The sequence below is a fragment of the Malurus melanocephalus genome, unplaced genomic scaffold (assembly GCF_030028575.1).
Source record: "Malurus melanocephalus ecotype Western Australia unplaced genomic scaffold, MMel_1.1 scaffold_44, whole genome shotgun sequence".
Lineage (NCBI taxonomy): Eukaryota > Metazoa > Chordata > Aves > Passeriformes > Maluridae > Malurus > Malurus melanocephalus.
Window position 1 is genome coordinate 3,310,567 of NW_026623276.1, and position 19,795 is coordinate 3,330,361.

The 19,795-nt window shown below is 39.6% G+C and overlaps 1 protein-coding gene across 1 annotated transcript; it reads left to right on the forward strand.

The window, feature by feature from the left end:
* The first annotated feature begins 1,386 nt into the window (after window positions 1-1,386).
* On the forward strand, window positions 1,387-18,176 carry RMC1 (regulator of MON1-CCZ1). The gene is made up of 20 exons (XM_057364945.1): window positions 1,387-1,664; window positions 4,312-4,388; window positions 5,590-5,674; window positions 6,057-6,113; window positions 7,181-7,267; window positions 8,473-8,613; window positions 10,183-10,286; window positions 10,741-10,830; window positions 11,473-11,578; window positions 12,898-13,009; window positions 13,987-14,031; window positions 14,448-14,501; window positions 14,803-14,931; window positions 15,276-15,382; window positions 16,144-16,263; window positions 16,464-16,541; window positions 16,704-16,808; window positions 16,894-16,962; window positions 17,097-17,322; window positions 18,097-18,176. Exons 1-20 carry the CDS (start codon window positions 1,434-1,436, stop codon window positions 18,174-18,176), a joined length of 2,103 nt encoding a protein of 700 aa, XP_057220928.1. The 5' UTR covers window positions 1,387-1,433.
* Window positions 18,177-19,795: the final 1,619 nt, after the last annotated feature.

The window sequence follows — 19,795 nt, forward strand, 5'->3', positions numbered from 1 at the left end:
CCACCAGTTGTTTGTATGATGCTGTGTTAGTATCTGGTACTTAAATATCTATTTCTCCCATACTAAGCTGTGCTACTGTTTTAATCTGAAATCTTTTAAATAGTTATGATCTTAGTCTTTTTGCCCCGTCTTTTAAAATTTTCTAAACTAATAAGCAAATACATGATTGATATTCTCACACAATCTAGATCATAATGTAGGGCTTACAGCTAGTGAGCTAAGACATTAGCCAGTGCATTAAAAAAAAACAAAAAAACAAAACAAACAAACAAAAAAAAATAACAACCCAAAGCCAAACTGAACAAACAGTTTAGTTTTGGACAACAAACTAATATACAAATAAGCATAAATGCTGATGACCSAGCCAGACTTTCAATAATGCTTTATTAATATGGTCCCTGAAATAGGGGAATTAAACTCTGAAGATAGCYCTTTTCTCAACTATTTTACAACAAGCCACTAAAAAGCAGTTTCCTGCCGAGGAGCAGAATCAATAGTGACAGTGATGATGCAGTAATTGTGGACAAATAAAGGCASAGCTAGGAAGCAGTTGTTTCCTCTTTTCTCCACATAAAAGTTAAGAGTTTGGTTTTTGGTTTGGTTTGTTTGGTTTGTTGGTTTGGTTTGTTGGTTGAAAATCTCTATAAAAGGCTGGGCCAAAAGCCCCATTCTGCTGCTGCGGCCTCCACATGATGCTGCCTTGGTTTAGAAAGAGAGTATTTCTGCTTGCCTAATTTTAAAGTCCACTACCTTTGCTTTTAAAAGCAGAATAAATGCTCCCAGGAAGATAAAGTCCCTGATAAGTAAGAGAGTATTATTTATTCTGCTTACTCTGGCGCCTTAATTCCTTTATTTTCCTCCTCTAATATGTGTACTCCTAAATATTTACATTGGGGTACCACAGTGTAACTCTATGCTCATTCCACGTGTTTMTTTTTTACCACCTTGCCAGTGAAGSAGYTTTTGCATCTTCCCRGGTTTCCACTTCCATTYRTTAAGCTCACTGATACCTTTCGGATACGTATCCAGAATTGCTTGACACATTTCTGTTCCCAGTCTCTCCCAGCGTTCGGGATCTGGGCTGTTGTAAGCGCAGTGTCTTTGGCCCACCGCCACTTTGTCTTTGAAATGCGAGCAGAAGACAGAGAAGAGATTAGCTTAGAAAAGGAAATTTAAATGGAGGAGGGAAGGGCGGGGGGAAGAGACTGTGATGGTAACAATTGAACACCTTTCAGACGGAAGCGGAGCGGCAGATGCACTTGGCCGTGTGTCCGGACAAGGTGTGGTACCCCCGCCGGCCCCAGCCCCTTTCCGCCCCCCCCGTGCGCCCCTGTCCCGGTGCCGCTGCGCCTTTAAGGCGACGCGCGCGCGTCACGCGCGAGGGGAGTGTAAACAGGAAGCGGCCGCCGGGAGCGGAGCGGAGCGGGTCGGCAATGGCCGCCGCCATCAGCCGGGAGCCGCCGGGGCCGGCCGAGGAGGAGGCGCCGGCGGGAGCGGCGGCGGGAACAGCAGCAGCAGTGGCAGCAGGAGGAGGAGAAGGCGAGGGGCGAGCGAGGGGCGGCGCGGAGGGCGGCGGCTGCTACCTGGCGCTGTGCGCGCGGCCCGTGCACTTCGAGAAGGCGAACCCCGTGAACTGCGTGTTCTTCGATGAGGCCAACAAGCAGGTGGGGGCGGCGAGGCCCTCCCGCCCCGCCAAGGGCCGGGGCCGCGCTCCGGGCCTGTGGGCTCAGCCCAGCTCAGCCCAGCCCGCTGCTGCTCCCCGGCTGGGGTTTGGTTCCCTGCCCGGCTTTGGTTTCCTTCCCTCCCCTTCCCTCCCCTCCTTTCCTTCCCCTTCCCGCCGGGTGCTGGCTCAGGACCTGTCATCGTGCTAGAGGCGGTAGATTTTTTTTATTTCCTTCACCAGTTTATTAGGTTGAATTTCACCTGCCTTACGGTCTTTCTGGAATTCATCAGACTCAGCACTTTTTCTTTTTGTTCTGAGTGTCCCCACATGACAGGCAAACTTTTGTCACTTTGCTGTTGGCTTAATTTATCTTATTTTTCACAACCCTTTGAATTCCTGAAATACAATATGTTAATAAAAATGAAGAATTATAGCTATTCTTGTGGCACAGACCCAAGTGGCCATTTCTCTGCTTAATGTTTTTCAGCATGTTCTGCTTTAATATCCTTGTGGGCTCCTGAGAGTTCAGTGCAGCTGAAAGATCCACGGGCTATCATGAGGCTTTCATAGATGTGAATACATTCTGCTGTCTAATTCCTGTAACTGTTCTTTGACCTCAGTGTTCATGGAATCAAAATCATCAGGCTTTCTTCCCCATATAGCTGGCATGGATTGCCCCATGTGTGGGCATGATCAGTGGCATGTTTGGGGAGGGAGCAGTATTTCTAGGGTGTGTTTCTGGCTGCTGCACTCTGTTCAGAGTGATTACAGACTCAGTTACGTTGGAAAAGACCTCTGAGATCATCAAGTCCAACCATACACCATCTTGTCAACTGGCACTGACAGTGCTGACAAATGGCATCAGACCATGGCCACATCCACTCTTCCCTTAAACACCTCCGGGCATGATGATTCCATCACCTTCCTGGACGGCCCATTCCAATGTTTAACCTCTTTAAGGAAGAAATTCTTCCTAATGTCCAAYCTAACCTCCTCTGGTGCAGCTCTAGGCCATGTCCTCTGGTTTTGTACTTGTTGCCTGGGAGAAGAGGCCAACCCCCACCTGGCTACAGCCTCCTTTCTGGGTGTTGGAGAGAGAAATAAGATCTGAGCCTTCTTTCCTTCAGGCTAAATAGCCCCAGCTCCTTCAGCCACTTCTTACGGGATTTGTGCTCCAGACCCTTCACCAGCTCCATTGCTCCTCTCTAGATATGATCCAGCACCTGAGTGTCTGTACTTCTTGAGCTGATGTGCCCAGAACAGAACTTGAAGTACAGCCCCACCAGTGCYAMRTACAAGGGAACAATCACTGCCCTSGTCCTGCTGGTCACGCTGTATCTGATGAAAGCCAGGATGCCACTGGTTTCTTGGCCACYTGGACACAMGAAACAAGTGAACACCAGCTCTTGTTCAGCTGCTGTTGAYGGGCAACTCCMCTTCCTTTTCACTGGGCTGCTTTCCAGGCATTTCTTCTATAGACCAGTACCTTTTACTTATATTTTGAGGGCTGGTTGAAATACCTTGTCAGGAGACACTGTATCATAGTGTGGATGAGATATAACAATATAGAMAGTAGTTGTTGAGAGCTCACTTGAAAGATTCATCTTTTCCAGTGTAAATTTATTTCTCTGTGTTTTCTTGTTACTTTAAAATTGTTTGATTTCCAGTGTGTCTCTAAATCATTTGTAACCAGCATTTCAATGACAGTTTTCCCRCATGAGAAACCTGTCTGTGCAATCTTCTCATCTTGCAGAGATTAACAGTATTGCCTTCTGTTTTCTATCTACATAATACTAAAACCGGTTAAGCTAAGTGTTTGTCATTCTAGTAAGGCTAATGGACTTGCTTGCAATTTATATTCTTGCCACCTGTATTTCCTGCATGAGYATAGCAGACTGGGAGCATGGCTGATAGTACAGAACAATGTCCCTGTTGCCCTGAGACCTGATCTGTGTGCTTAGTGCAGCTGCCTATACAATAAGTACAAATAAGGCATTTTCTTGATTCCCTAAGCTGCRTAAAGTTTGTAACAGCATGACCTTTTTTTTAATATTATCTTATTCTAGCTCAGTACTTGTCATATCTCTAGCAGGTTTTGTACACATATATGTGAAGTGGTGCTAAAGGAWTTCCTAGTTGCTGGGGCATGTTGGCTGAGACTCCTTCGGTACTTGCAAATCTTCAAGTTACTATTAAACTGTTCCTGTTTAATAACGTGTTCTGACAGGATCAAGCTTCTGGGTCATTGAGTTACACCTCTTCCCAATCCTCAAGCTGATYTCCTTTTTGTTTTAAACAATGCACTGATATCTCAGATACTTTTACTAGTATCTGTCTTAGGAAAATATGAATATAAAAGAARGAAAACCAAGATAAAGGCTTATAAAGGTTTTTGCTGTTTTAACTTGCCCGGTAGTTCAGAATGTGCCTACAAGACTGTTGCCATTCCATTGGAAATCTTACAACTCGAAGTAAACTTGGAAATCCAGATTCTCTCAGGTTGAGCTGCAGATGTGCAGAAGAACAGAAAGTGTGTCTAGTGAAAAAACCACAGGTTTTGGCTTATAGAAGAGGTAGCTCATGAAGGTTATGATTTCAAAAGAGTTAAAAATTWAAAAAAAATWARAAGTTCAAAACTTTTTTTGTAGGTTTTTGCTGTTCGATCTGGTGGAGCTACAGGAGTTGTTGTTAAAGGYTTGGAGGACAGAAATCCCATTTCTTTCAGGTAAGGCACCTTTATCTTGGGATAGAACAATGCAATTTTAAAATTGTAGGTACTTAGTCCTGATCTACTGTAATTCAGGTATAAAACTTAAAAGTAGTTGTGATCCTGTTTTGATTTGTTCTTAAGATATAATCTTGCCATTAAGAGAGTATGCTTTTCCCTCCMTGTAGTCTTCTGGAGAGGAAAAGTGATTAGGCTGTGGCTTCTTTTTTTTAAACAGTAGTGTTTTATTAAAACATGCTATACATACGAGAGAGTGATGACTCCAGCAGCAATGACTTATCCAAGGATACAGTTTCACAAGTTATGCCTGTGATTTAAGYACAGTGTCAAAACCTAGATGTAGGTTTTTCATGTTCTGTTCTTTATTTAATYAAAATTGGCCACTTTTATGTCTTCTATTTCTCATGGAAATTTTTCTTGAAAATTTGACAGCAGTAAACTWTTTTATATATGTTTCTGTTAAGAGTGATGGCTCTTTGTACTTGGCTGTTCTTTTGTAAGGAAGTATTGTTTTACTCTGTATCAATACAGACATGGGTGAAACAATCTGTAATCAAGATGTGTTTACTGTTATCTATTGGGTATTGCATAGGGCTTCTCCTGAAAGTTACTGGGGTTATTTTACTTTTTATTTGATTATACTTGTCAATCCTGAAGGAGCTGAAAATACTTAGTAAACTTCATGATGTTCCACTATTTTCCTACTTGACTGTTTCGCTCTCTTTGGCTCATCTTAATAACATATGCTGGAGGAATTATATATCTTGTTTGTGCCAATTGTGCTGATGCTTGTTTGTAGTAGTTCTAGAAGTAATGGAGAGCACTGCCAGATGTTGACAAGTGTCAGAATTCCAGACTCACTGGGACAGAACTGAGAATGCAGGTTTGGATAGTCCCACATGTCTTCCAGTTCCACATCACAGGCCAACAGAGCTGAGCATTTGCAGTGACTTCAGGTGCTAATTTGTGTGACCTTAGCAATGATTCTGTAATTGATCTGTRTAGGACTTCAGAAGAGTAAGCTGCCATTTTCTTTCACTTTGGSTTTTGAATACATTACTGTCAAGCAATAGTAATAATCTGTATTCAAAAGCATTTGCATTACACTTCTTTCCCTATCATTGTCTTTTTTGAGGGTATATTCTTTAAGAAACTATTTTAGAATATATTTCCATAACTTCTCTTTCTTTCTATATAGGATGGAGGACAAAGGAGAAGTGAAGTGCATCAAATTTTCCTTGGGGAACAAAATCCTGGCTGTGCAGAGGACTTTGAAGAGTGTGGTAAGAAACCTATGCCCTGCAGTGTAGGGAATTGGAGCTGGAAATCCTCTACTTCCAGTAGCAGAGTAGAAGTCTCTGAGACAAATGTTCAAGAAGTCTGTTGGCCAACAACAGCTGTAGTGAAAATTTTTCAATCATCCTGAGAGGCTAGACAGGCAGCATTGTTGTTTTGCTAGAATCATCATTAAAGAAAATGTGTAAGGGGAGCCAACTTCTATAAAGAATTCTCTGCCAAGAGGGAAGGGAAATATAAGTCAAGTTTTTTTTCTACATATATCTCATCCAAAAAAAAAAGATAAATTAATATGTATTCTTTTGTATCTCTGTGTGTGTCTGGTCTGTGCTTCATAATTGCTAATACACTTAATGGGTGTTTTTGCAGGATTTTTTGAATTTTATTCCAGATAGTCCTCAGCTAGAATATACACAGGAATGTAAGGTGAGTTAAATGTCCCAAGCTGATATGCCRAAGTTAAACTCTAATGTTAGTTAGGCTGGTGCCCTCTACAAGAGAACTAATTGAGGTACTTTTCAAAATGCTGACATCAAGGAAATTAGACAGACAGTAGTGACAACATATCTCAATTGAGGCGGACAGACAGATATTAACAATACAGAAAAAAGTTTCCTGTTCTTGTGAATGTACCTGTTTCCTAGAGGGATTAGAAATGCTGTGGAGGCACAAAYGTCAAGGTTTTGTAAGGAGAAGAGACAAAGTGCTGATAATACAGAAACAGTGGACAATGATTGTATTAATGCCAGATATGTTAATGTGGGTGTTTTCTAAAGTCATTAACCAGTTACAGTAAGCTATTACTGGTTTTCATACTAYGTTTGCAGTTTTTTAACAATCCTTCTAATTGTTAATGATTATTTACCAGAAACCATACCATTGTCATTGTTTCATACTTTCCAACTTTTAACTAAGACAAATTACATTTTCAGATAATAGAATACTAAAGTAAATTTTAAACATTTGATTGCACAGATTCCTTTATCCCTGTAGTCTTCAAAGCTGAAGCATTGTCTGCCTCATTATTTAGGATCATGAGTTTAAGTAAATCATTCTAGCAAAATATTTRTGGTAATGAAACTGCTAAGTGTAATAGCAGTTGCTTCTGAGTGAAGTTGTGGCAAGTGTTTCCACTTAGTTTTTCTCAACATCTCTTCCTGCTTTTCATATCAGGAGCTGGTAGAATTTGCAGTACAGTTTGAACCAGAAGAACTTAATTTTTCTAGGGTGAAAATAAAATTTGATTRTGTAATAAACTTGTGAATCTTACATGCTGCCAAAAATCCAGGTCATGCAGTAGTKGTGTTCATATGTAGTTGGGAATGTTTATAAAAGCGACTGATGCATGCTGGGTGTCTGGGTGGCCAACAGTATTAACTCCAGAGACTGGACAAATTGCCTTTGGTCTCGTGTTTCTCGTTTAGTAATATTAGCTTACCTGAGTAGTTATTTTTTCCAAGTAAAAGAGTGTTTGTTTGCTTGTTTGTTAAAAGACAAAGAATGCCAATATTCTAGGATTCTGCTGGACGAGTTCTACAGAAATTGTCTTCATCACAGATCAAGGAATTGAATTCTACCAGGTAATGCAAATACTTCCTGTAGGACAAGTTTAGAAATTTGAAAATGTAAATTTGTAGTAGTAGTAGTGTTTGAATTCCTTTTTTCTGTTCCCTGTAATTGAGAAAGTGTACCGCTAAAAAACCAAATTCTGCCATTTGGTTTGCAGACAACAACTTTAAATWTTTTTTTAGAAGAAAGAATTTTTAGGGCAGAGCAAATTTATCATTTACAGGTTTTAAGATCCTGTATAAAGGACTACTCAGCTAAGCCCTGGGAATTCTAGATTAAAAGATACTCTTGGCTTGTACAGAAATGAGTATTTAAATCTAATGTGAAATACCACTTCATGCAAAACAAATCAGCATTGGGGAAGTTGTATAAATATTTAAAATGTGATGAAGAACAAATAATTGACTAGCTAKAATAGCTGAAATTTGCAGAAGGGTTCTCCTATGTTGACCTCATTGAGTTCCTCTGTGTAATGTGTTACTTCCTTTGCATAAGTTTTTTAAGATGTCTAATGAATAAATAACCCTTTCTGATGCTYATGGTGAGGGATATTTAGAAATGTCCAAAAAAATTTTGTGTACCTCTCAATAGTTTCAGTTCTAGAGCTAAGACACATTTCTCATAATTAGTGATACTAATAATAGTACTAATAGTACTAAAGAAAGGAACTGCAAAAGCAGCACTATTTCCTGCTGATTGAGGAGGAAAATATATATTCAGCATCTGAAAGGATTGTGAGTGTAAGCCTTCAGGTAAAAGGAGCAAAATCAAATAAGTATGGTTTTTAAGACAGTGTGTTATTTAAACGCTTGAAATGAAGAGAATTGATTTATATACTTAGTTCTCAAAATATAAAAGATTAAGGAAGCTGGGGAGTGAAGGCAGCAAGAATATTGTAAGAAAAACTTCTTTATAAAACTTCACTAGTTGTATCAGGTGTTTTCTCCATTATGCACAGAATTCATACCCTCTGAGTGGAAAGACGGAGCACCTTTGAGCTCATTAGGATTTGAAGAGTGCTTGATGTGTATTATTTCCTTAGCTACAGTAATTTGGAGCCTAAGCTGTAATTGTCAGGTTTCTGATTTTTATTTCTAGCATAGTAAATGKCTTTCCACTTAACTCTTTCTCACTTAACATTCCTTGCTCCTGTACATTACCATTTATGCTGTTGGAATCCTCATGGTAATATAACTCTAATATTCTGTGCTTTCAGGTATTGCCAGAGAAACGAAGTTTAAAACTTCTGAAGAATCAGAGTATTAATGTYAATTGGTACATGTACTGTCCAGAGAGCTCTGTTATCCTTCTTTCAACCACTGTCCTTGGCAATGTCCTGCAGCCATTCTATTTCAAGGTAAAAGGATATGTTCCAAATTTTTCATTTTTTCTTAAACTGTTTCTTCACCCAAATACTCTATTGCTTGAATCTCTTCCAAGAGGTGCATGTGCTCACATCCTTCTATGCCAATGAGCAAATGCGTAAGATARTTTCAAGGTGATGGCTTAAAATTAGGTAATTCACTCTTTCCTACATCRTCTTTGGGAAGAGGTGTATCCAGACAAAGTTGGACAGTTGACCTTGAGAAAGAAAAGAAAAAAAAAATGGTCACTAAATATTGCACAGCTTAAATATCTTTAAAAATAGATTTTTTTTCACTTAAATAGGTATTTATTATTTACTTTTAATATGAACMCTTGCTCTCTGTAGTATTATAAAGAAAAAATAATGGCCTTTCACTTGTGATTATAATTATAACCTTCCAAATATGACTGGATGAAAAAGAGAGAAATAAAGAAAATAGCACTTAACAAAGAACTGTTGTCCCAAGCAGGAGAGGGCTTTGTCTACAGCAGTTATTTCTTTTGGTGTTCTTCCCTGTGGGTARCACTTCTTATTACTGGGAAAATACTTTTCTTTTTTTCTTGGAAAAAGTGTCTTGTGAAAACTAGAATCTGTTTGAAGTTTATCCTGCAGTCAGGTGATTTTAAAAACGAGGAAAAGGAGTACAACATTTTTCTTGCTCCTGTCAATGATTAGGAAGTCTGAGGGAAGAGATTAGCAGTTTATTCACTTGGGTCTCCTGGTTTGTGTTAATCTTGTGTAGGGTCTKTACTGCAATGATGTTCCCTTAGGTGGCTGGGAGGAACCTACTAGCCTCTCACAGTTTTCTTCTGAACACCTTAGGTCATGYTTCCCCCTCTTAACATTTTACATCAGGTTGGAACTTGAAGCTAAATAATTTTTGTCTTGTATTCAGAAGGTAGTATTTAAAATATTGCCTGAGAAAGGTCCTGCACTGAAATAATATTTGAAAATACAGATCTAGCAAAGGAAGTAGTTCTCTAGTATTCACACTTCACACTCGAGAATGAATCAGTAAGAATGGGAAGTGAATGTCAGTAGAAGCTTTGGAAACTGTGAAAACTTGCTTAAATATAAATTCCATAGAAGAGGAAGAGAAGAGAGGAAGCTTTGGGCAAGAGCAGGGATATGCTGCAAGTGTAAGGCAGGAACTAAACTCTGACTGGTGGGAGGTAGTGGTATTTTCTCCTTCCCATGAAGCAGTTTTTTGAGAGTTGGATCATACACCTTTCTGGAAGAGGGAAAGTAAGTTAAAAGAACTGCTGCTAGAGATCTCCAGACCAATTGTGCATGGGATTTGCATACAGATATGTCTTAACTTAATTAAAATAGAAATATTTTTGTAGCTGAAGTTATAAAAGATGATAAAGCTTCTGAAGTTASAGAAGTGTGTGTTAAGAAACCCTGGGGGTTTTTATGGGAAAGAAAGCACAAAACCCTTTCTTTTGGACTATGACTGCCCTTTGCGTCGTGGGGGCGCTGGTGCTACAGCGTTTGCGGAAAGACGGCTCGGCCCTTTCTGGTTCAGATCGTGACAGTTCTTGTTTTGCTGTTTTACAGAGTGGGACCATGTCAAAACTATCAAAATTTGAAATTGAGTTACCTGCAGCACCCAAGTCATCCAAGCTCAGCCTTTCTGAAAGAGATATTGCCATGGCTACAATGTACGTATCTCACTCATCAGGTCTTTCTTGGGAAGGAGTTTGGGAATGCTGGGAGAAGACAAGGACATTACAATGGTTGCACTTGTTTYTTGTTTTAGCAGTGCTGTTCTTTAAGGTGCTTCAGTTACTGTCTTGAGCAAAGCATCTGAAAAGCCCTTTGGGGAGGGGAAGCAAATGGAGRAGTTTTATATGAAATTGTTCTTGGTTACTACAGAAGTTTGGAGAATGTTTTGGTTTTTAGTTGATATTTTGATAGAGGAGTTGTTCACAGATGCCTAACTTGCATGAGTTTAGGTTATGCCTTGTGATTTATCAAGTACTGTTTTGGTCTTTCAATTAAATGATTATCTAAGTCAGGTAATCTCATCTCTTCTTTTAGGATAAAATGTTTAGTTCTAAGAGATTGGTAGAATTCCTAATTGAAAATAATACCTTAATCCTGTTGTCTTGTTAGATACGGGCARCTTTATGTTCTCTATTTGAGGCATCACTCAAGGACTTCCAACAGTACAGGAGCAGAAGTAGTGCTCTATCACTTACCCAGGTAAGAGCAGAATGAAGAATGTTAGTGGCAGTTCACATCTGTGTCAGAGTGTTGTAATTTAATCCCAACTGGTAACTAAGCTGCACCCCCAAAACCCTGGTGGGAAAGACAGGAGAATCAGAAAAACATAAAACTTGCAGGTTGAARTAAGAACRGTTTAATAAGTGRAATAAAGTAAAAGCTAGTAGTAGTAATGAAAAAGGGGTAGAGGAGGGAATAAACTCCATGAAAAATAAGTGACATAATGCAATTTCTCATCACTCAGCCTGTCCTAAGCACTGATCTGTGTCTCTTGGCCCACTTCCCCCAGTTTATATACCAAGCAGGATATCCTATGGTATGGAATATCCCTTTGGCCATTCAGGTYTGCTGTCCTGGCYCTGCTCCCTCCCAGCTTCTTSTACACCTGCTCACTGGCAGAGCATGAGAAACCAAAAAGTCCTTGASTYAGTGTAAGCACTKTTTAGCAACAACTAAAACATCAGTGTCTTATCAATRTTRTTCTCATACTAAATCCAAAATACAGCACTGTACCRKCTCTTAGGAAGAAAATAAGCTGAATCCCAGCAAAACCAAGACAAAAAGCATCTTTTGTAGTCTAAACAGGCTTGTTGACCAGTTCTCATTTCTCTGTTTTTATAGAGAGGGCTCCTGTAAGAAGACGCATATTTTAAAGCTGAACAGAACTGGGAAGTTTGCACTGAATGTAGTGGATAACCTGGTGGTAGTACATCATCAGGATACTGAGGTCTGATTTATTTATATTATATTGTGCTGTAACTTTGAGAAGTTATGGGCAGAAATTATTTTTATATGGGCAGAAATTATTTTTCTGTGGGCTTAGCTTTGCCAAAAGTCAGAGTATTTGCAGGAACAAAACCGTAACACTATAAGAGGTTCAAATTTATCCTTTTATCTTGACGGGCTAACATAATCAGGGCTGTTGGKAAAGCCTGTTGCTTTCTTACACTGTTTTTGCTTCTAGTCAGTTTCTTATGGTGCTTTGCTACTGCACTGTGTAGGCTTTTAAGGCCTTATACAAAGAGGTAGAGTTAAATAGTATACTAAATTATTAATCCTGGCAAACTTCTCATATCACAAACGTTTGAATGATGACGTTTCCATGACGTAAACTTAGGCTCCTTTAGTTTGTAGACCTGGATCTGTAAAAACTTGCATAAACACAAACCTTCTTGTGTATGTAGTAGCATAGGTAAAACTTCCTTGTCTGTAGTCCCAGAAGGAAGGCTTGCTCAGTGGTTAAGCTAAAGTGGTCCTTTGCTCTTGCTTGGGAAAAGACTTGAACTTCCTGTATTATCTTCTCTTGGACAGCTTCAAGAACTGGGGCATATTATCTCCTAGGAGGATTAGTTGACGTTTCAGTATATTTCATGTTAATTCTTCACATTAGCATTTAACCCAGAGCACTTCTTCCCCAGCATTTTGGTCAAGGTATAAACATGCCTGTAGAAACCCAGAAAACATTACTCACTTTGGCCTTGGGAGACACCAGTAACCAAAGTTTCACTGGCACTAAAAGCAAAGCTGCTTTCCATAGTGGTGCATACTGGGTATACTAACATGGAAATGTTAGTGACTTGAGTTGAACAAGACTCAGTGGGAGAAGTATGAGGATATCATAGGAAGATATACAATTTTCCTCAGAGTTTCTATCACCCGTAGCTAAGCAGTGTCAAAGTCATGTGTTGTGCAAGACAGACTGAGAGACTTTTTTCTAGGGGAAGTAGTGACAGTTCAAGCGCATTGGTTTTAGACTAAAGACGGATAGATTAGATGGGATGCAAGGAAGCAGCTTTTTACAATTAGGGTGGTGACACCCTGTAACAGGATGCCCTGTCACTGAAAGGATTCAGATGCCAGGTTGAATGGGGCTTTGAGCCAGTCTGATTAGTGAAAGATGTCATCACCCCCGGAACATCCCTTCCAACCCAAACCATTCTATGATTCTGTCAGAACACAGGATGGAAATGTGAAAAGCACACTGAATGCATGTAAGTGGGTGGTGATTTACATTTGTGAATACTAATTTCCTCTTTTTAATTGCAGACTTCAGTTATATTTGACATCAAGCTAAAAGGAGAATTTGATGGGTCCACAACCATCCATCACTTTGTACTTCCACCTCGATCAATACAACCCTATCAAATACCTGTAGCAGGTAGAACCACTATATAATGAATAACCTAACACTTAGCAAGAGTACTTAAATGTAACAGCACACATACAGGAGTGCTTCAGGTTTTAGGAGGCTGGTTACTAACACTTCAATTATACATATTTGAGAGGGTGAGGAAGGAAGAAGGTAAGAAGCAATTGAGCTGAAGTTAGTGTTCCAAATGTGTGCCAACTACAGAAGAGTTGCTGTTTAAGGTGCATGCTTCCTATAGTACTTTGCTTTTGCACTTGAAAATTGATGGGTTTGGGGTTTTTTGGCCACACCTATCAAAGCTTGTGGGTGCTCAAAAGCACTTAATGGCTTAAGTCAGGACTATGGGACTTAGGAAGTYGGAGGCTGAAAGACAGTACAATCTTGGAATCAAGCTGGGAAGCAGCTTAGAAGTAATGCTGCAATCAGTGTTAAGACTCAAACACTTAGATTTTTCTTGGATTACCTTTCTGTTCTCCCATCYTAGAAGTGTGACAGGTAGTTACCCTCAAGCTAGGTGTAGCTGGAAATAGTCAGAGCATAGTTTCACTAGCAGGGGCTAAAGCAATGAGGTTCTCTTTGTAGAAGATAAAGATGGTTCTGTACAAAAAGATTGCACATTAGAAGCTCTAACATCTGATAGCAAGTATGATAAATCTGCAGATGGAAATTTGTATTAAATTAATCACTTCTCCTTTTAAAGAGTATGCATATAAATACAGCAAATGGAGTCTGTGTATTTAGAATTACAGTACTAGAGCTGGAATATTTATGCATGGATTATGTCACTTGGCTGAAAAACAAAAGTCACGTTTTGAAGGATTTGTCTTCTCGGTACCAGATTTTCTTTGTAGATCTGGCTACACAAATGTGTTTTTCTTTTTGACTGCATGCTACAGTGTCACAATGCATACTTGCCTTTTCACTATTTGCTATAAGAGGACTGCCAAAGCACTACAGCTTTTCATGTGATGTTATTTTTTCTGCAGGCCCAGCTTCTGTGACAAGTCAGGCTCCTGTTCCATGTAAACTCTGTATCCTTTAAATCCTCTCACATAGAATGAGGCTCTTACTTTTTATCAAGTGTGGAAGAAGGTAGCATTTCTTACCCTGACCCCATAACTGAGCAGTTTTAGCTGATAATACACATGTGCTTCAAGACAAAATAATATGCTTCATAATAGCCTCATACTGCTTTCACAGAGTTGTAAATACTGAAGTGCAGTAAAATACTACATGTCCTGATTATTTGAGACACATGTATGAAATTATTGAATAGGTGCACCATAAAATTGAAGATACCATTCCAAGAACATGGTTCAAAACCTCAGATGTAAAAGTGACAGTAAATGAAAGTATGTTAATGGGATCTGCTTCTCTACAGTAATGTGGATTCAGGTGAAACAGTTTAGAATCAATGTTAATACARTGTTAAAACCTTAACATTTAGATTCTTCTTCTTGGATTGTCTTTCAACCCGATATTATCATCAGTGCAAGTGAAGGTAAGCAGTGAGCTCTTGGACTCTACAATATTCAGTAGCAGGGTGGCTGATTTATACTTTCAGTGCACAATGCAGCTTAAATCACTTATTAGGTACATCTGCTAAGATGATYGCTCRTSGTAGTGATARCRKMRKMYWMYRCTATYTSTACTACAGCTTTTCAAGGGTAATGSTGCTCTAAAATATGGGCTTAGAAAGACAAATAAACAATCTAGATGAGTTTTCATATATGGGTCCATAAGTTGTATGTCTAGGCTATACTGTGTGAGGCAATTCACTGTGTTTACTCCTTCAAATCAAGGTTACCTCTGGAGTCTTCAAGTGAAACTTGAACCTGTAGTTAACCTCTTGCTAGATAAAGGAAAACTRATGGATTTCCTTCTTCAAAGAAAAGAATGCAAAATGGTTATCCTGTCTGTATGCTCTCAAAGTAAGTTCAAATGTGTTGTCTGTATCTTGAAACTACAATATTGCTTATTCATAAATATTCGCCCAAGTTAGCTAAGCTGTTCTTAGATGGAGATCACCTCTGAAGCTACCTTGGTTCTGTAGGGCGTAATTTGCTGCAACTACCCTCAGTCACCATTCTAAAGGAATTTAACAGCACGAAAAATTCAACTTCCTCCCCCCCCTTCATTCAGATACATCTGACATGATTGAAAGTGTTYCTTTAAAGTTAAAAATTATGTGCAGGATGGAGATTAACTTTTGAAAAAGGCAACATTGAAGCCTCTGGTTATTTCTCCTCATAGTTCTTTCCTTTTATCTTTTCAGTGCTCAGTGAGCCAGAAAGAGGATCACTGTCTGTGATTGCAACTGTTTTTGACAAACTGAATCATGAATACAAGAAGTATTTGGAAGCTGAGCAAAGCTATACTATGGTAAACCATGTTAGCTATAGCAGCTTACAGGGACAGGACAATGCTGTTTGCTTTTCAGGTGGCATCAAGGTGAAGTCATGCTCTTTTCTACTTAGGAAATTTGAGCCTAGCCCAAAGGCCCTGACTGCCTCAGAGTCACAGTGAAAGTCTACTGTGCAAAATGCACTAAGACCCCCACTTGATATTTGTATGGCCAGTACTGCACAGCTCATCTCCAGAATGATGAGTTAACATGAAAGCAGATAGAGGGTAGAAGCTGAAAAAGCAACTACTGAAGTAGAAGGAGTTGCTGAATCAGTAACTACTATCTTGGTTTCTGAAGCAGTGATTTCACTGCACAGTGTATCAGTGCACASTGTGCACTGTATCACTGTGCACACTGCACAACATATGCAGTCCTGATACATCTCAGTTACTTCTGTTAAAATACCAACTTGAAGCACTAAGAGTACAGTCATATACTCAAAACTCTTCTAAACCTGAGGGCCTCTGTCAGTGCTGTTAGTTTGATTCATCTCCTGCTTTGAGGTATATAATAGCAGCTGTATTTATAAAACTTTAAAAAGCAGTTTTAAATTTGAGAACCCCACTGAACAAGATGCATCTAATACAAAGTGACCACAGATGTGAATTTCCTTGTTAACAAAACATGTTTATAGTTGTTTGAAACAGAAAACAGTCTGTAGAGCTGAGACTGATTCAGTGTTCTGTACTATAAAAAGAAAAAAATGGTTCTCTTTTTAATACTTCTTTTCTTCTAGGTGGTAGAAACAGGCCTGAGTAGAAGTAATCCACTCCTGAAACGTCCTGTCCGCACTCAAGCAGTTATTGATCAGTCTGATATGTACACGCATGTTTTATCTGTATTTACGGAGAAGAAGGTAAGTTAATTTTAAGGGATAATTAAAAAAAWTCAAGGGCTAATTTGGCAGCAGTCTCAGAGCACCCAACTTAAGTTGACTGGTTGAAATTGGCTGCAGGAAGCTTTGTCAGAATTAGAATATTTTGATGCCCATTCTTATGGGGTCATCATTAACAGAGAAGTATGCAAGTTCCACCTAACACTTTCTTCCTTGTCCAGGAAGCACCCCATAAGTTCACTATTGCTGTCTTGATGGAATACATTCGCTCTCTCAACCAGTTCCAGATTGCAGTTCAGGTAAATGACTTATGTGCGAAGTACATTGCCCCACTTCACAAAATCACATGGAGTTTTAGTCCAGTCTCAGTCCTATGTGTAGGCCCTATACAATACTGCCTTTTAGATAGCACAAACATGTGTAGAGACATACCTTTGATAGTCTTCTTCCTACGTTCACAGCACTACTTGTATGAGCTGGTCATCAAAACCCTTGTTCAACACAACTTGTTCTACATGCTCCATCAGTTTCTGCAGTACCATGTGCTCAGTGATTCAAAGCCTTTGGTATGTAAGACAAGTAGCTCCAATAGGCTAGTGAGGGAGGTGGGAAGTCTTCAGAATTTTAACGTTATTTCTACTTTTGCCCTAGGCTTGTCTCTTACTGTCCCTGGAAAGCATTTACCCTCCTGCCCATCAGCTCTCCCTGGACATGTTAAAAGTAAGCATTTCTGMCTCTAGTAACTCCATGTCACATGGTCAAAAGCTTCCCTGACCAGGCTCAAAGTGACTAACTAGCATCAGTCATTTGCATTCATTAGAAACATAGTCTTACAGCTGTGATTGACTTCACAGAGACTTTCCACAGCAAATGATGAAATAGTGGAAGTTCTGTTGTCCAAACACCAAGTTTTGGCTGCCTTGAGATTCATCAGGGGTATTGGAGGACATGACAGCATTTCTGCCCGCAAATTCCTCGATGCAGCAAAACAAGCAGAGGACGAGATGCTTTTCTACACCATTTTCCGATTCTTTGAGCAAAGAAACCAGCGGTTACGAGGRAACCCCAGCTTCACACCAGGTAAGCAATAAGCAGTTTAACAAAGATACTCCGTTATGCAAAGACAACTAAGACTTGTTTCACTTCCAATCCAGTTGAGCCTGTATTAGAAGATAAATCTTTTGGTATATTTTAGCCTRTATTTTATACTTGCCTTTAAGCACAGTTCCAAATTGACTTGTCTACTGCACKCAGGAGTAAAATGGCTGAGCTGAACAGAAACTTGCAGATAAACCTGTTTGACTTGCAGTTGTTCTCACTGCTTAGTTTTTGCATTATCTCCCAATTAGTGCTTTCTCCTGAAGTCAGCAACCAGGTTGGGAAACCTTTGAGTTCAGGTGTCTATTTCCACAAACTACAAAAATTCAAGGCCYGTTTTATACTAAAGTTCCTTTAAAAACCAAGCCAAACTGCTTGCACCAGCAACGTGTACATAATCACCAGACATGCTCTAGGCACAGAATCTCACCCCACAATCTTAACAGTGAAGGGCTCTCATGGCTGTAAATCTGCTGGTTGGATATACAAACTAGATCTAGAAACTAGATCAAACATCTGCTTCACCTCATGAATACCARTCACAGGGCTGGAAATACCACAGTATTCCAATGCTTTCTCTGTTTGTTCAACTCCTGTACTCAAATGCATTAAAGATAAGAATTAGTACCAGTAAATTAAGGTAAGTGAAACTACACAATATTGCTTCTTAGTTTCTGAATTGTAAAGTGAACGTTAACTTTTGTCCCTCTTAGGTGAGCACTGTGAAAAGTGAACGTTAACTTTTGTCCCTCTTAGGTGAGCACTGTGAAGAACATGTCACCTTCTTCAAACAAGTTTTTGGAGAACAAGCTCTCATGAAGCCCACAACATTCTGAAAGACTCTTCCACTGAAATGTATAAACTTAATTTATTGCATTTAAGTAGATTTTTGAACTACAAAATTGCTATTTTATAATAAAGTATATACAAGACATTTTGGCAAATAGTACTAAAAATATTWCAACTTGTGATGGCTTCCCCCTAAAAATAGAGACAAAAATTGCATTGACCTGCATTTAAAATTAGTGTCAGTGGTTTAGCAGTCCATTCTCATACACATCACCTCAATTTCATTGACAGAATGCTATTCAACTCTCAATACAGCTGGTTTAGGTTTCTAGAGGAAAAGGATGCAACCTCTTGAAAACAGAAGTGTTTTAGTAATCTTATTAACACAYCTAGTTTTAGTAATACTGTTACTTGAGCCACACTTAGCATTTCCTGAGTTTAAAGCTATGTCCAAAGCTGCAGCTGGTATCTTCTAGTTGAATCTGTGCAGGAGTCAAGTCTGTGGTGGTTACAGTGTGATAGTCATAGAACATTGCTGCACTTTAGTTCTTAAGAGTTGGGCCTAAGCCACAGTTCAAGGAGTCCACTGAACACTGTTAAAAACTAGAAGTAGAGGAGTCTCTCCCGTTCTGTACCTCTGGTCCTCTCTTGTGCCGCACGAGTTTTAGCTTTATTTACTGATGGGCCTAAGTGAGAAAACACACAGTTATCCAAAGTGTCCACATTACAGCTGATGAGACAGTCAACAGGAAACATGCATGATCTTACTGTCTAGGCCCAGCTTAACATTCAACAGAAATGTGCTTCTGCTCAGCTGTTAATAGCTRTGAGCAGCAGCAAGGGCAGCAGTAGGTGAATCCCCATCAGTCTTAACCCCATTAACTAAGGCTCAGTTTAAGTCTGTTTTTAGGGACTACGCCATACACATGCATTTCCAAATTCAAGAGGACAGTGCTTGGACCATCCTTGCTGCAAGGCAAGATTGTTTCTGGAAATGCAGGAACAGTGTCCCACAGGAGGTTTGTTTGTTGCTTCCACCCACCATCCTGTCACCAGATTGAAATATGCTGATCATGCTGCTCTCTGGGGGCCACAAGGGCCCAGCAGGGACCTTCACAAGAAAGCACAGTGAAGTGCAACCATGTGGGCCTGCCTGTGCTTGCTTCCATTCAGTAAGCCCACAACAGTGAGCTTGCAGTGCCACCAGTCAGCCTTTGCTTTCCAAAAAGATGGGCCACTTGGATGGGAGAGGCACATTCWAGTGCTGCTTTCATCTCTGCAATCCTTTCCATGTCACAGAATGTCCACAGATAAGCTAGTTTTGATTGAAGGGTGATATAGAGAAGACTGTCATACCTTACCTATGTAACTAAGCAGAACTGGAAGAAATATCAGTCCATGTGTTGCTCCCAGCACAACCATAGCTAGATACATCCTGAAGTAGAATATCTTGAAGATCTGAGATTTGGAAAAAGCCAATACCACAATTCCTCCAAATTTGGTCAGCGTGATACCACTGAAAACCTGGCAATAAAAAAACGTGTTTAAGTGATAAGAAGGGCTTCAGTTAATCCATTTCCTTMAAGTATTTAGCATGTGGTAACATTTCTGTGTAATCTATGGCTTCTATATGGAGTGTTATCTACTGGCCTGCTAATCTTTAGAA